The sequence below is a fragment of the Canis lupus genome, chromosome 30, assembly GCF_003254725.2.
Source record: "Canis lupus dingo isolate Sandy chromosome 30, ASM325472v2, whole genome shotgun sequence".
Lineage (NCBI taxonomy): Eukaryota > Metazoa > Chordata > Mammalia > Carnivora > Canidae > Canis > Canis lupus.
This window is the reverse complement of record NC_064272.1, coordinates 20,839,152-20,852,722: the sequence shown is the minus strand read 5'-3', so window position 1 is coordinate 20,852,722 and position 13,571 is coordinate 20,839,152. Positions and strand designations below refer to the sequence as shown.

At 38.2% G+C, this 13,571-nt stretch overlaps 1 protein-coding gene and 1 long non-coding RNA gene across 4 annotated transcripts in view; one reads left to right on the top strand and one right to left on the bottom strand.

The window, feature by feature from the left end:
• The window catches only part of RAB27A (RAB27A, member RAS oncogene family), a 72,108-nt gene extending 59,444 nt beyond the window's left edge, over positions 1-12,664 (top strand). For all 3 annotated transcript variants that reach the window (XM_025472728.3, XM_025472727.3, XM_025472729.3), the window contains 2 exons: positions 363-486; positions 10,372-12,664. In XM_025472728.3, the coding sequence (XP_025328513.1) occupies positions 363-486; positions 10,372-10,570 (323 nt within the window). In that variant the 3' untranslated portion in view covers positions 10,571-12,664. The remainder of the gene's footprint in view (positions 1-362; positions 487-10,371) is intronic.
• LOC112675901 (uncharacterized) overlaps positions 1,212-13,571 on the bottom strand; it is a 17,048-nt gene continuing 4,688 nt past the window's right edge. Inside the window, exons 2-4 of the long non-coding RNA XR_003146143.3 lie at positions 6,346-6,461; positions 2,436-2,491; positions 1,212-1,506 (exon numbers count right to left, since the gene is read on the bottom strand). This is a non-coding gene — a long non-coding RNA (uncharacterized LOC112675901). The remainder of the gene's footprint in view (positions 1,507-2,435; positions 2,492-6,345; positions 6,462-13,571) is intronic.

Here is a 13,571-nt window from a genome sequence, read left to right as displayed (position 1 = left end):
TACAAAAAGCAGAGCTTTAAGATTAGCAATAAGCACTAAAAATTCTTCAATTTTTTCTTCAAATGGTTTTTCTTCAGTAGAAACCACATGTGTGTGCAACCATGGTTGCTCACGTTCACACCTACACATTTGGAGGGGTAGCGAATTCTCCTACTCCTCTCTGACACAAATAAGGTGGGGTGGGATATATGCTTAAGGATAAGGTTTAGATCTCTATCCCATCATTCAGTTTTGCAGATTAGGTTATTGATGCTTTGAAAGCATATCATTTCCTTATGACCGTATATCCATATTACAGTTTTTCATATATTCTCCATTGATCACACACTTATATTATTTACCTATAATAATTTTTCTTACAGGCCAACTACAAATGCATGCATATTGTGAAAACCCAGATATAGTGTTATGTGGAAATAAGAGTGATCTGGAAGACCAGAGAGTAGTAAAAGAGGAGGATGCAAGAGGACTTGCAGAGAAATATGGGTGAGTCTTTTTGTAGAAAAATCTAGTGAAAACATTCCCAATTCAAAAATTAGCACATGAATGGGTAATGGAAAATGCAAAAGCAAAAAATTGAAACAACACACTCATATGTAGGCCTTGGGAGGTATAAACACCTACTTTACATATTAATGTTATGTGATAGTGGGAACCCTAGGAAAAATATTGGGTGAGGGCCATGCTTCAATACCCAAAGATACAAATGCAATGAAACGCTGGGACACCTGCACCCCGATGTTTATAGCAGCAATGGCCACGATAGCCAAACTGTGGAAGGAGCCTCGGTGTCCAACGAAAGATGAATGGATAAAGAAGATGTGGTTTATGTATACAATGGAATATTACTCAGCTATTAGAAATGACAAATACCCACCATTTGCTTCAACGTGGATGGAACTGGAGGGTATTATGCTGAGTGAAGTAAGTCAGTCGGAGAAGGACAAACATATGTTCTCATTCATTTGGGGAATATAAATAATAGTGAAAGGGAATATAAAGGAAGGGAGAAGAAATGTGTGGGAAATATCAGAAAGCGAGACAGGACGTAAAGACTGCTAACTCTAGGAAACGAACTAGGGGGTGGTAGAAGGGGAGGAGGGCGGGGGGTGGGAGTGAATGGGTGACGGCACTGGGGGTTATTCTGTATGTTAGTAAATTGAACACCAATAAAAAATAAATTAAAAAAATACCATTTTATTAATCTCTTGATGTTTAAAGGAAGACACTTTTGAGGGCAGATGCCCAAACTATAAGTCAGTTTCCCCAAAATGAATGTAGGAGATGCATGGGATAAGAAAATTCTCTTTATTCAGCAAGAAACTTTCAATGTGCTGCTGTAGAGAGCCCCAGCATATAAGGAGGCCTATGGGCTTTGAAATTTCTCGACTGGGAGAGGATTGTGAAGATTCCCTTGGTTTAGGTTATATTTTTGTGGTGAAGAATCATCTAAAAACTGGTCTTCCTTGAGCTCTGGGAATAGCATCACAGTAGCATTAAATGGACCTGAAAGAAGGGGTTAGGTGCTGCTTATTAAAAATGTCAAGGTCCCCTCTACAAAGGAATTTGTGCTTTACTTTCTACCTCTGATACAATGAGAACTCAAATGTGTATGCTAATTACCCTTAATATAGGTGGGAGGCAGCAAGTAGAATTGAGAACGGGAAGTAGAGAGAGAGAGGTAGTATGGAATGGTATGTAGGGGATGTTACCCAGCTACTGGCCCTGGTTACAGAATCCAAGGAGGCCAGAGGAGGGCCTTTCTCTCTTTATTGTGTGATGACTATTTTTTCTTCTTTGGGCTGATGGAGGACCAGAGAACACTTGAGGATAGTGTTCACATTGGGAAAGAAGTAGAAAGATAGGTTGGCCAGGTGGGAAGAAGTCGGAGTCTGGAGAGTTTAGAATACCAGGTAAGGAGGGTAGATTTGATCTTGGGTGAGTGTGGGAGGTGGGTGGCAAGGAGTTGCTGAAAGCCTTTTGAGCATGGAGGGATGTGATAAGTACTTCTTTACATCAGTCTAGGGGTGGTGGGTGGGGTGAAATGGAGGGAGGAAAGACTAGAGACAGGGAGATTGTGGTGATCTGTTAGGTGGGTAGGGGCTATATTTGTGGAAAAGAAAAAGGAATAAATCAGAAAAAATAGGGTGGGGCAGAACAGGATTTTAAATCTTTTTCAATTCTAGGGGTGGAACAAGGCAAGGTGGGCTGGGGAGTGTAGTCCCCTCAACTCTAATGGCTTACATTATCTGGCACAGATTTGCAATAGGATGTGGAGATTTTCACTCTTGGGTAGATGGTGTTTAACCATGTTAGAAGCATCTGAAGAGCTTTTAAGAAATGCTTGTGTCTGGGCCTCACTTCTGAGCTTCTGAGGTAATTGGTCTGGAGTGGTTTATCAGTGGTTCAATATTCAATTGAAGAAACATACTTACATATAAAGGGATTTGTTACAGGTATCTGACCTTATGCACTTGGAGAGCTGGTTAAGCTGTAAGAAAAATTATTATAGGTAAATAATATAAGGTGTTGTTTCTGATGCGGAAACTTGAAGTCCACAGGTCAGGTAGTCAGGAAGAAGGTGGGTTTAAGGTGTGGAGAGCAAACACCAGCAGACACCAGCTGGGACCCATAATGACAGACTGAAACCCTGTCAGTGCTGGGTTACCTCTGACCTGGATGGTGTGGGTATCCTAGAGAAGCCAGGGACCTTTGTCACAGAGCTAAGCACACACACCTGGCCCAGGAGTTGGAGAAACTAAGGGAGGAAGGTGGAGCAGGTATAGGTCTGGTTGTTGGTTTATGCCAAAACCAGATGAGCCAGTAGGTAAGCAATGATGTATGAGAGCTACAGAATGGCTGCTGCTTCGCTTCCACCCCCAAAACTCCCCTGAATCTCTCCTGTGATCTTCCCTAACTGGAAAAGAAATTCTGAGAAATGTTCAACCTAACCAAGTTGACATGGTACAAAACCACCACAGGTGAGGGCCTGGGCACTGGTGTCTTTAAAAACCTCTCCACGTGATTGTCACGTTAGAAGCACCTGTGGAGCTTTTAAAAAAATACTCAGATCTGGGCCTCACTTCTGAGCTTTGACACAATTGATCTGGTGTAGTGATTCTGAGGTGGAGACTGGCAAAGCCCCACAGGCAATTCTGATATGCTTATCTACTCTTGAGAGGCATTCATATTGTGTAGTGGGAAGGAAAGAGGGAGGGCCAGATACCGAGAATAGTGAAGTGTCGAAACTGGGAGCTGGGAGCTATGTTGCAAGGGGTTAAGGAGGAAGTAAGTGATGAAGCAATGGAAACCGTGCACCTAGGCTATGCTTGTAAGAAGTAGGTTAGTGAGGCCAAAAGAAATAGGGCATTTAGGAAAATTGGCTAGATCCAACAAGTATGTTCTCAAGGGCTGGAAGAGAGCCAGGATTGACTTTATCCCCCTCTCGACTTCTTCAGACTTTGTTGGTTTCTTCTGTTCTGGTTCTTAGGATTCCACATCCTGCCTGGTATAAAAAGCCCAACATTGCCTTCTGTCTGTAGGGGAAGTTGGAGGGAGTCTTTTGTCTGTGCCCAGCTCACAAGGTCTGGGGAGTACTTCATAAGAGGGGCTCTATCTAAAGTTTCTGAATTAAGTTAAAATGAGAGAAAGGATTAGCAGGTAAGATAATGGAATCTACTGGAGAAGAATGGAAAGAGATGGAAACAGAATTTCCTTAGGAATTTGGAAGAATAAAATAAAGTTCTGGGGGCACCCGGGTCATTCAGTTGGTTAAGTGTCTGACTCTTGGTTTCAGCTTAGGTCATGATCTCAGGGTTGTGAGATCAAGCCCGGTGTTGGGCTCCACGCTGGGCATGAAGCCTGCTTAAGATTCTCTCTCCCTCTGCCCCTTCCCTCCACACACACACACACACACACACACACGCACACACATACACACACGTGCACACTCTCTCACTCTCAAATCTTAAAAAAATATATAGTTCTGTAGGCTGTTTGGCAGTTTCAGAAGATTTAATGAAATGATTTAGTACACATGCATTTCACAAATTTGGTATATAAGTTTAATGATCATTTTCACAGAATTTTTTTTCATTTGTAATCCTGATATTTTTATTGATTGCACATGTACTAAAAGGTTGTGTTGGTCAGTTTATCTCCATGCTAATAGTGGTAGAGTATGGTTTATGGCACATCTTTGTATCATTTGTATGTTGTCTGATAAATTCACATTTTTTTTGTTACTATTGTGCTATCTCTTCTCCCCAGTACCTAAAAATAAATCATTGATTCATAAGTGCTTCTCTTAAATATATATGTGCTTGAAGAATGAAAGACTGTCTCAGAAAAACTTCACAAACCTAATAAAGAGCATGTTATAGTACAAATATGGAAAATATATTTGTCTGCAAGAATTCTCTTCTGCAAGGACAAGTAAATCTGAGAATAAGACATTCGTGTAGCAGTCAAAAATGGAAAGGGTGAATTGAATGTATAATGAAGAATATCAGACATTTTATGTTTAGTAGGCAAATAATCCATTTACCTCTAATTTCCTGTAATTTTTAGTTTTTTTTTAGAACAAGGGCAAAATAATGCTTTCTGGTATGTTATATTCAATAATAATATAAATGAAGTCAGACAAAGGAGCAAAACAGAAGTTTGTCTGAATTTGTTCTCCTGCCAGTCAAAATGAGGACAGTCTACACTGTTGCTGAAACATTTTTAAAAATAGCTACAAAGTCAAATATGTTAGAAGAGCAGACAGAACCAGCATTGGCTGGGATGCCTGGGTGGCTCAGCAGTTGAGCATCTGCCGTGGGCTCAAGTCATGATCTCTCAGTCCTGGGATTGAGTCCTACATCGGGCTCCCTGCATGGGGCCTGCTTCTCCCTCTGCCTGTGTCTCTGCTTCTCTGCATCTTTCATGAATAAATAAATAAATAAAATCTTTAGGGGAAAAAAAAAAAACAGCATTGGTAACATTCCTCTTTCAGGTGATACTATTGGGTCTCAAAACTTAGTGTGTGTCAAAAATCACCTGAACTCTGGCTCCCAAGTAATTTCTGATTCAGTAGATCTGGCTTGGAGCCCAGAAATTTGTTTCTAAATGATTCCTAGATATTGCTCCTGCAGGTGGCTGAGGACAGCGCTTTGAGAACCACTGGCATGCATGTCAAGTTACTATCAGGTGTGTGTGCTGGCAGATACTTCCCTTGACAGTATAGTTGGCAAATCATTATGCACAGAATATGAAGCAATTGTTTACTGTGCCATGCATAGGTGAGGGAAGTGTGCTTAATGACCCATCACTGGAAAATCCATGTTTGAGGAAAGGTTTTTTTCTTTTTCATAGTTGATTAAATCAGCTGTGATCTAGACTGGGAAGGGACACAGGGATTGGTACTGAGGGAATGCCAGCCATAAGTTGCCAGGCAAGGACTTGGTGAGTAAAAATGGCTGCATCTAAATGCCTTCCCACTCTTCTTTTTTCACACAGGATAGTTGAAAGTCATTACAAGCCTTTTGTTTTTGATTCTGAGTTGAAGGAAATACAGAAAATTATGAATATGATGAAAGCATGGTAATTGAATGTATACATATTTCATGTGCTATACAAAGGAATGGGCAGCACATGCTTTTAAATTGATAAATAATTGATTATAACATTGTATTAATTTTAGGTGTACAATGTAATGATTGGATATGTGTATATATTGCAAAAACGATCACAATAGGTATGGTTAACATCCATCACTACATGCAATTATATTTTTTTCTTCTGATGAGAACCTTTAAGATTTATTTTCTTAAGGGTAGCAAATTTAAGATAATTCTTTCCCCACTGTAGGAGGATGGCTCTTAATAAGGAAAGTGCTCGAGTTTCTGGATTGAAGAATGTGTTAAGAACATTTATTTACAACAGTAATAATATGAGTACAGACCATTTCTGGGTTCCAAATGGCTTAGCTCAGCAGAATGCTCAGTGTCCTATCTAGTCTGAACTAGATGAAATGTATGAATAGCTTTATCTTGAGTAATTTGATTTATTGCATACTTCATGACATCCTTCCTTTATTTAAGAAATAATGCTGTATCATCGGGCATGTTTTAAAACCACACACATAAGCTGAAACTAAACATCAGGATTTGACTGATCCATATTCCTTGTAGGACATACATTGTATCATCAGTAACATATGCCAGTATTAAGAGTCGCTGATTTATAGGCTTCGTGACTTGTGCAATTTCCACCCATGGGAACATTTTTCTAAATTGGCATAAATAATAATTCCTCCAAGTACTGTGCCTGAACAAACAACAGTGGTCCTATTTGGGAACTCACATATAAGTTGGAAATTCCAGCCTTGTTGATTCATTTCATTGGATGAAAATCACATTTCCCAGAGGGATTTACCACGAGGTTCAGTGATGGATGGCATATCCAGAGAGTCATGGCACCTGGTAGGAAATTTTAAGGGATAGTTGCCTTAACCTGGTGGTGAAAAACTTGGGGGAAAAAAAACCCTAAACATACAAAACTGATTTTCAGAACCCCACATAACTTAGTAGAGGATCTAGATTTCATTTGGCACAATCTCCTAGGTTGAACCAGTCCATACATCAGCCCTTTATTGTAAGACAACAGACTGTGAAAAGTAGTGAGACTCATTTCTTAATTAAGTGAAAACATTTTCTATAATATCTAGCTCCATATGTGAGCCAAATATTTAGAACTATTTGACAGACTCGTCAAATATAATTGCTTTCATTCTTGACAACCTCTAACTGTAATCTAGGATTTTCTAGTTTTGTGGAAATAAATAATACAAAAGAAACCAGATTGATGTGGATCCTGACCTATTGCATGAGCAGGATATAGATATCCTGGCAAAAACCTGCAAATGATAATAATACCATCCATCCCTTGTCATTGATTTGAAGTAGTTTGCCCTTTTGCTCATTTTATTTAACATTTGTGATTAACCTCTTTTTAAAAAAATGTACCAAAATTGGTGTTCCATGCATTCCAAATGGCTGTTGAGTGGTCATTTTTGGATTGATAGCACAATTAGCTGCATGGGGTTTTTTCAAAGGTTTGGCGACACTGCCCCTAGTAAATTAATGCTACATTAGCACCACCATGTGGAGAGAAGGAACATTATCATTCTTTCTATGGCTAAAAAGGGGGACAGTTGACCCTCCTGAATGTAAGCTAATTTTACTAAATTTTTGCCTAGTAAGCTTTAGGAAAAGCAGAGTATGATTTTTAGAGAAGAAAAATCCATTAGGTTAAGATTTCTTGAGCACTTGCTGGATGCTAGGCTTGTGCTAAGTCCTTAACTTGTATTATCTCATGGAATTCCTCCTTGCCATGACCCCATGAACCACTATTATCTTCTTTGCAGATAAGAAGTGTTCAGATAATGTAGCCTAAATGCCTTATAAAAGTGGACGTCAAGAAGATACAGACATAAAAATAGTACTAACTCCATCGTCTAGCCTTTCCCTTGCCCTTAGGACAAGCTGGGCAGTCCATTTTTCTGTCTCTGGAGCATAATTTTGTTGTGGAAAGAAGGTCTTATTTCAGAGTATTCTCTGTGGATCTCACTTCTCCTCTGGCAGCTTTTAAAGAGTGGAGAACAGAGCCAGGTGAACTTGAACATTCATTAATTCTTGTAGAAACAAAAACTGCATTGCCCCAGTTGCTCAGAAGAGTCTGAATGATTAGTCTAAAGATTAAGATTGTTAACTAGACTCTTGGTCACATGACCTGGAGGTTCACAAATGGCAGGAAAATATACTTGAAGGAGAGAAGGTTGTTACTTGAATTTAGAGTTCTAAATCTAAGCTACATCTTATTAAAAGATGTACAATATTAACATGAATGACTTAAACATTTATAACAACTATAACCCTGAAGTTCTACCAATTAAATATTTGCTTGAGTAAATATATTAGACAATAGCTTATAGGTCTGCTAGAAGCACCAGTCATTTATACCTCAGTATTAATCAGTAAAGTAAAATCTGTTTCTCTCTGTATTTAGTGAAGATCACTTGGGGGAATGAGGAATTTGATGCGGATTCATGGTAGGCAGATGCTTTGGAGCATGAAGCACTTTGGGAAGGACAGGTCTGAGTGAATCATCCCTGACATAGGGAAGGAAGCATGGTCCCAGGTACTAGAATTTAGGGCAGTACTGTAGATCAGCTACCTTATAAATTAAATCAAATAGTTTGTAAGCTACTTTGGAAATTGAATGTTTATAATATTGCTCACATCTCTTGGAGCTATGATTGTCCATGACTCAGGGACATTTTTTCTATGAGATGATGTGTTCTGAGTGTTAACAAAATTACCAGCAAACTTTTGTAACTTAACCTATTCTGTGTTGGAAATAAGTAACACTTGTCAATGACACACATGTCAGAAATGATATGTCAGATTCTGATATAAACACTTCAAATGTTAACTTATTTAATCCTTATAAGAGTATTGATATTCCATGATTAATGATATTATTTAGGTTTACGGATGAAGCAACTGACACACACAGTTTGATAACTTGCCAGAGTTATATAGTTGGTAAGAAGTCATACTAGGATTTAAATCCAGGTAGCCTGGCTTCCGAGGTTATGGCTCTTAACCATTGTCCAAGATGTTTGTAACTTCTATATTTTATAGTTTTTAAAGGTATTTTAAACTATGGTTTCTAATTTATACCTCAAAAATAACTGTGAGGCAATTTTTAGGAGCTGAGAGGGAAAAACTATGGAAAGTAGAAATAGGTTAATGGAGAGTCAGTTGAGGAACTCGACACTTAGGACTTGAATGTGCTATTTATAATGGACTTTGAGAGGATTTCAAAAAATTAGATGTGCAATACTATGATAAGCAAGTTCTTCCATCCAACAACTTTATTTCCTTCTTTCTTTCCTTCCCTTTCCTCTCTCCTTCCTTTCATTCTTCCCTCCTCTTCCTCCTCTCTCTCTCACTCTCTTTTTGTATTTCAGTTTCAGCTCATTATTCTTGGGGAGAGGGATGGGTTTTTCAGCTGCTTTTCCATGAAACAATATATTTCTGAAGGGTGGTAGAATGGTTAAGCCTTCTTTTTAAGTATGAGAAATGTTCTGTAGACATTAAATGAGTCTTCATAGCATAGTTGAGAAAAAGCATGGTGAAAAAAATATAAGTGCTGAAATTCTGAGACTTCTCAATCTAAGAGTATTCTTGTAACAATGGCAGCATCACACACTGCTCCAGTGATTTAACTCAATAACATCATAACTACTCAATAAATAAATATTTATTGAATCCACACAAAGGATGCCCTCTTCATACTTGGTAATCAAATACTGCATGTGACCAGAGGAGTGGGAAAAATGCATTATCATCATTTTGTTGGCAAGGCAGCAGATGAAGATGGAATTAAGAAGACTCACAATAACCAAAGATGTAGCCAGGTAGGAGGTATGCCAAGACCATGTAATTTGCTCAGCATACCATTCTCTGGTTAAGATATTTGAGAGTCAGTATATGAAGGGGATTGAACATGGGCATGGTAAAATTAGTGGAGTAACAATGTCTTGCAGTACTCACAGGTGGGTGGATAAATGTTTAAATGAATTGAGAGTTCCTCAACCAGTTTTTAAGAGCTATCCTAAAGGAGGAGAGAATTGCCGAGGTCCAGCTGAAAGGCCTGTCAGCTCCTACAGGAAGTGTGAGTCCCTCTCTCCCCCAAGTGCAGCAAGTGAAAGGGATTTGTTTTGGAAATCCTCATACAAGTAGATTAATTTGAACCAGTAGAATTTATGGTTACACTGGAATCAAGCAGCTGTGGATTCAAATCCTAGCCCTGCTACTTTCTGTCTTTATGAAATTGGGCAGATTACTTCATCTTTCTGAGCCTCAGTCTAATCATCTGTGAAATGGGAATGAAAATTTCCAGGAGTTTTTGTCTGTTAGGAATTTAGTGTCAATTATTTTATTGTCTTTAAAAAAAAACTTTTTAGTGTACACTGTTATGGTAGTTTTTTTTTTTTTTTTTTTTTTTTAAGATTTATGAGAGAGACGGAGAGAGAGAGACAAAGATAGATTGAGCACACACAAGGAAGGGGATGGGTAGAGACGGGGCGGAGGGAGAAGCAAGCTTCCTAGCAAGCAAGAAGCCCAATGTGGGGCTTGATCCCAGGACCCCGGGACTACAAACTGAGCCATAGGCAGACACTTAACTGAGCCACCCAGGTGCCTCTGTGGTAAAGTATTTTTATCATCTTATATATTCACGCTCATTTTTGAAGTTATCAAGGGCAAAGGTCACTGTCTTTTCCCTCCATATGTTGTTACCTGAGTTGTCTCTGTCTTGCAGAATCCCCTACTTTGAAACTAGTGCTGCCAATGGGACAAACATAAGCCAAGCAATCGAGATGCTCCTGGACCTGATAATGAAGCGAATGGAACGATGTGTAGATAAATCCTGGATTCCTGAAGGAGTGGTCCGATCCAATGGTCATACCTCCACAGATCACTTGAATGAAGCAAAGGAGAAGGGGATCTGTGGCTGTTGAAGAGTCCAGTGAGCTACACAGTAACTCAAGTGGCCCATGTCTGTGATCTTCTCTATGGGTGATACATAGCAGAGAGAGTGATGAACAGGCATTGTGTACAAATGGCTTCTACTGTCCCACTTAGGATCAATAAAGCATTTGGTTTTATGATTAATTTGCTGCAGCTTTGTAAATATTTAAGATTCAGCCCGAGAATTATGAGAAGTATTTCACGCAGCCGAAAGTGCCTTATAAAACCTTAGCCCATTGCAGTAGATGATTCAGGATTAAGGATTCTGTAGCCACGGAAGAGTGAGTTTATTATGCAGAATGACTAAAGATACCATTTCCTGCCTTAAAATACATCAGTCCAGAGTCTAACACTCAAAATCTTAGATACAATTCTAAAACTATCAGTTCTTAATCCAAATTAAAAAAAAATTCTACTTGTAGTGTAGGTGACCTTGTAAAATGCCATTTAAACCACTTCAAAAAAATAAACACTTCAATGTTAAATATGAATATATACAAACATCAGTTCAATGTCCTTGAGTACTAACTTATATAAACAATCTCTTTAAAATGAATATAGAATAAATTATGGTTATATCTATAGACTCTGGATAAGGCAGATTGACTAATATACTCACTGTGACTCTTATTAGTAGGAAAGGGCTTGGGGATGAGGCTAGGGGTATCTTAATGTAGTATGAGCAACTGAAGTGGGGTTTCTAGCTCCTTACCATATTCCCACTGCTCTGAAGGGTTGATTAAAGGATCAGGGAATTATATTTTAATGGCTTTATTTCACTGTGATCTGTGCATTTATACTTGGCCTATGTGCTGGCCACATTTGAACATAGCTGGTGCTTCTGCTGAAGTTATTTTTTATAAGTAAGCATTCAGCTTCTTTTTCTTCATATTTATAATGTTGGTCGGGCATCTTCAGACTTCAGTTTTAATTAGCTTGTGGACTAATCTTTTGTTTTCACCATCACACTTTGTTACTGATATTTGCAACTTGTTTTATTTTTACATTGGTGGAATTCAAGGAATTAGATTCTAATTACATAAAATGTTTGCTATTGGGAGAAGAAAAGTTGTATTTAAGCAGTTGCATTGATACTATAGCTCAATATAAGAAAAATGAAGCCTTTATAGCCTATATTTTTTATTGAGATCACAGGCATTTATTGCACTTGCTGGGTCTTGCCAACGTCATGGATTCCTCTGCATTGCCTAAGTGTCTTTATATTAAAGGTGGTTTTAAAATATGCTTCATGGTAGGTGTTTATAAAGGTAAAGGGGAAAATTCTTGATTAAAGTGGTTTAAGTAAATTAGAGTAAAATTTCCAAAGAGATTAATGGCTATTTAAGAAGAAATACCATTCATCATAATTTAAACAAAGAATAAAAACATATTTTGTGGTGGCAAATGTTTGGAAGAACTGTAATTAGAAAAATACAGCTATGATGGAAGTAATTACTTTTACATGGTAATTTTCAAATAGCTTTTGATTGAGTATGTATCCCGTTTCTTTGCCACTTACTACCAGTCTTTTAAAGAAGTTAGCTGTGGTAGTGAGATCTTACATATTTCTATTCTTGAAATGAATACGTCTTTTAAATACTAAGAAAGTCATTGAGTCCTGTTTGAATTCTGTATTCCAGTGAGGAAAAGATCCAGACATTACCAGGGCAGAGTCCTTATCACAAGCAGTGCCTTCTAAATTTGCTGTAGACTTCAGTGGAGCAAATTATAATTTTACAGCTACATATCACACAGCATTTTATATGGTCTATTATGTAGTTAAATAGAAGACAATATTTGTATGTTTCAATATTTCTAGGTTGCTAATGAGCAATCAGCTACATATCCCATTGGACTTAAGCATGACACACAAACATACATATGATATAGTGCACATGCAAGAACCATCTTCAGTTATTGAAATAAACCTGTATTCTCTTTGGAAATCATTTGTTTGAATTTGGTATCATAGTATCATTTTTGTGCATCTGTGTATTTTTCTATTTATAAGACTGTAAAAGTGAAGTGTATTTTCAGTGAACTTTGTGCCAATTAAGCTTATAATTAAAAAGTGGTCTACTCAAGTTGATGTGTGAACCTACTTCATTATATTTCTCCTTCTGCCCCTCCCACTCATGCTGTCAATAATCACTACTTGATACAGTTTTATGTTTGTCTCCACCTATTAAGATATAAGCTCCAACAGGGACTCCTGGGTGGCACATTTGGTTGAGCATCTGATTCTTGGTTTTGGCTCATGGTGTGATCTCAAAGTTGTGAGACTGAGCCCTGTACAGGGCTCTGTGCTCCGTTTGGAGTCTGCTTTAGATTCTACCTCTCTCTCTACCCTTCACACACTTTTTTTTTTCTCTCTCAAACAAATAAATCTTTAAAAAAAGATATAAACTCCATGACAAATGGGACTTAGGCAGCCTTCAAAATTGTGTTGCCACTACACAAAAAAGGGCCATGACACAGTAGGTTATGGGTGGACTGCACGAAAGACTTCCGTGGCAACAGGGTTAACTGAGACAGTTTTCAGAATAGGAGTCACTGTTAATGTTCAAAGAGGAATAGAATTTGAAAATAAAAACAGCTTCAAAAATGTTTACACACTCTTTGAGGAACCTCCACACAGTTTTCCAGAGTGCACCAGTTCACATTCCCACCAACAATGTAAGAGGGTTCCCTTTTCTCCGCATCCTCTCCAACATTTGTGGTTTCCTACCTTGTTAATTTTCCCCATTCTCACTGCTGTGAGGTGGTATCTCATTGTGGTTTTGATTTGTATTTCCCTGATGGCAAGGATGCAGAGCATTTTCTCATGTACATGTTGGCCATGCCTATGTCTTCCTCTGTGAGATTTCTTTTCATGTCTTTTTCCCATTTCATGATTGGATTGTTTGTTTCTTTGGTGTTGAGTTTAATAAGTTCTTTATAGATCTTGGCAACTAGCCCTTTATCTGATACGTCATTTGCAAATATCTTCTC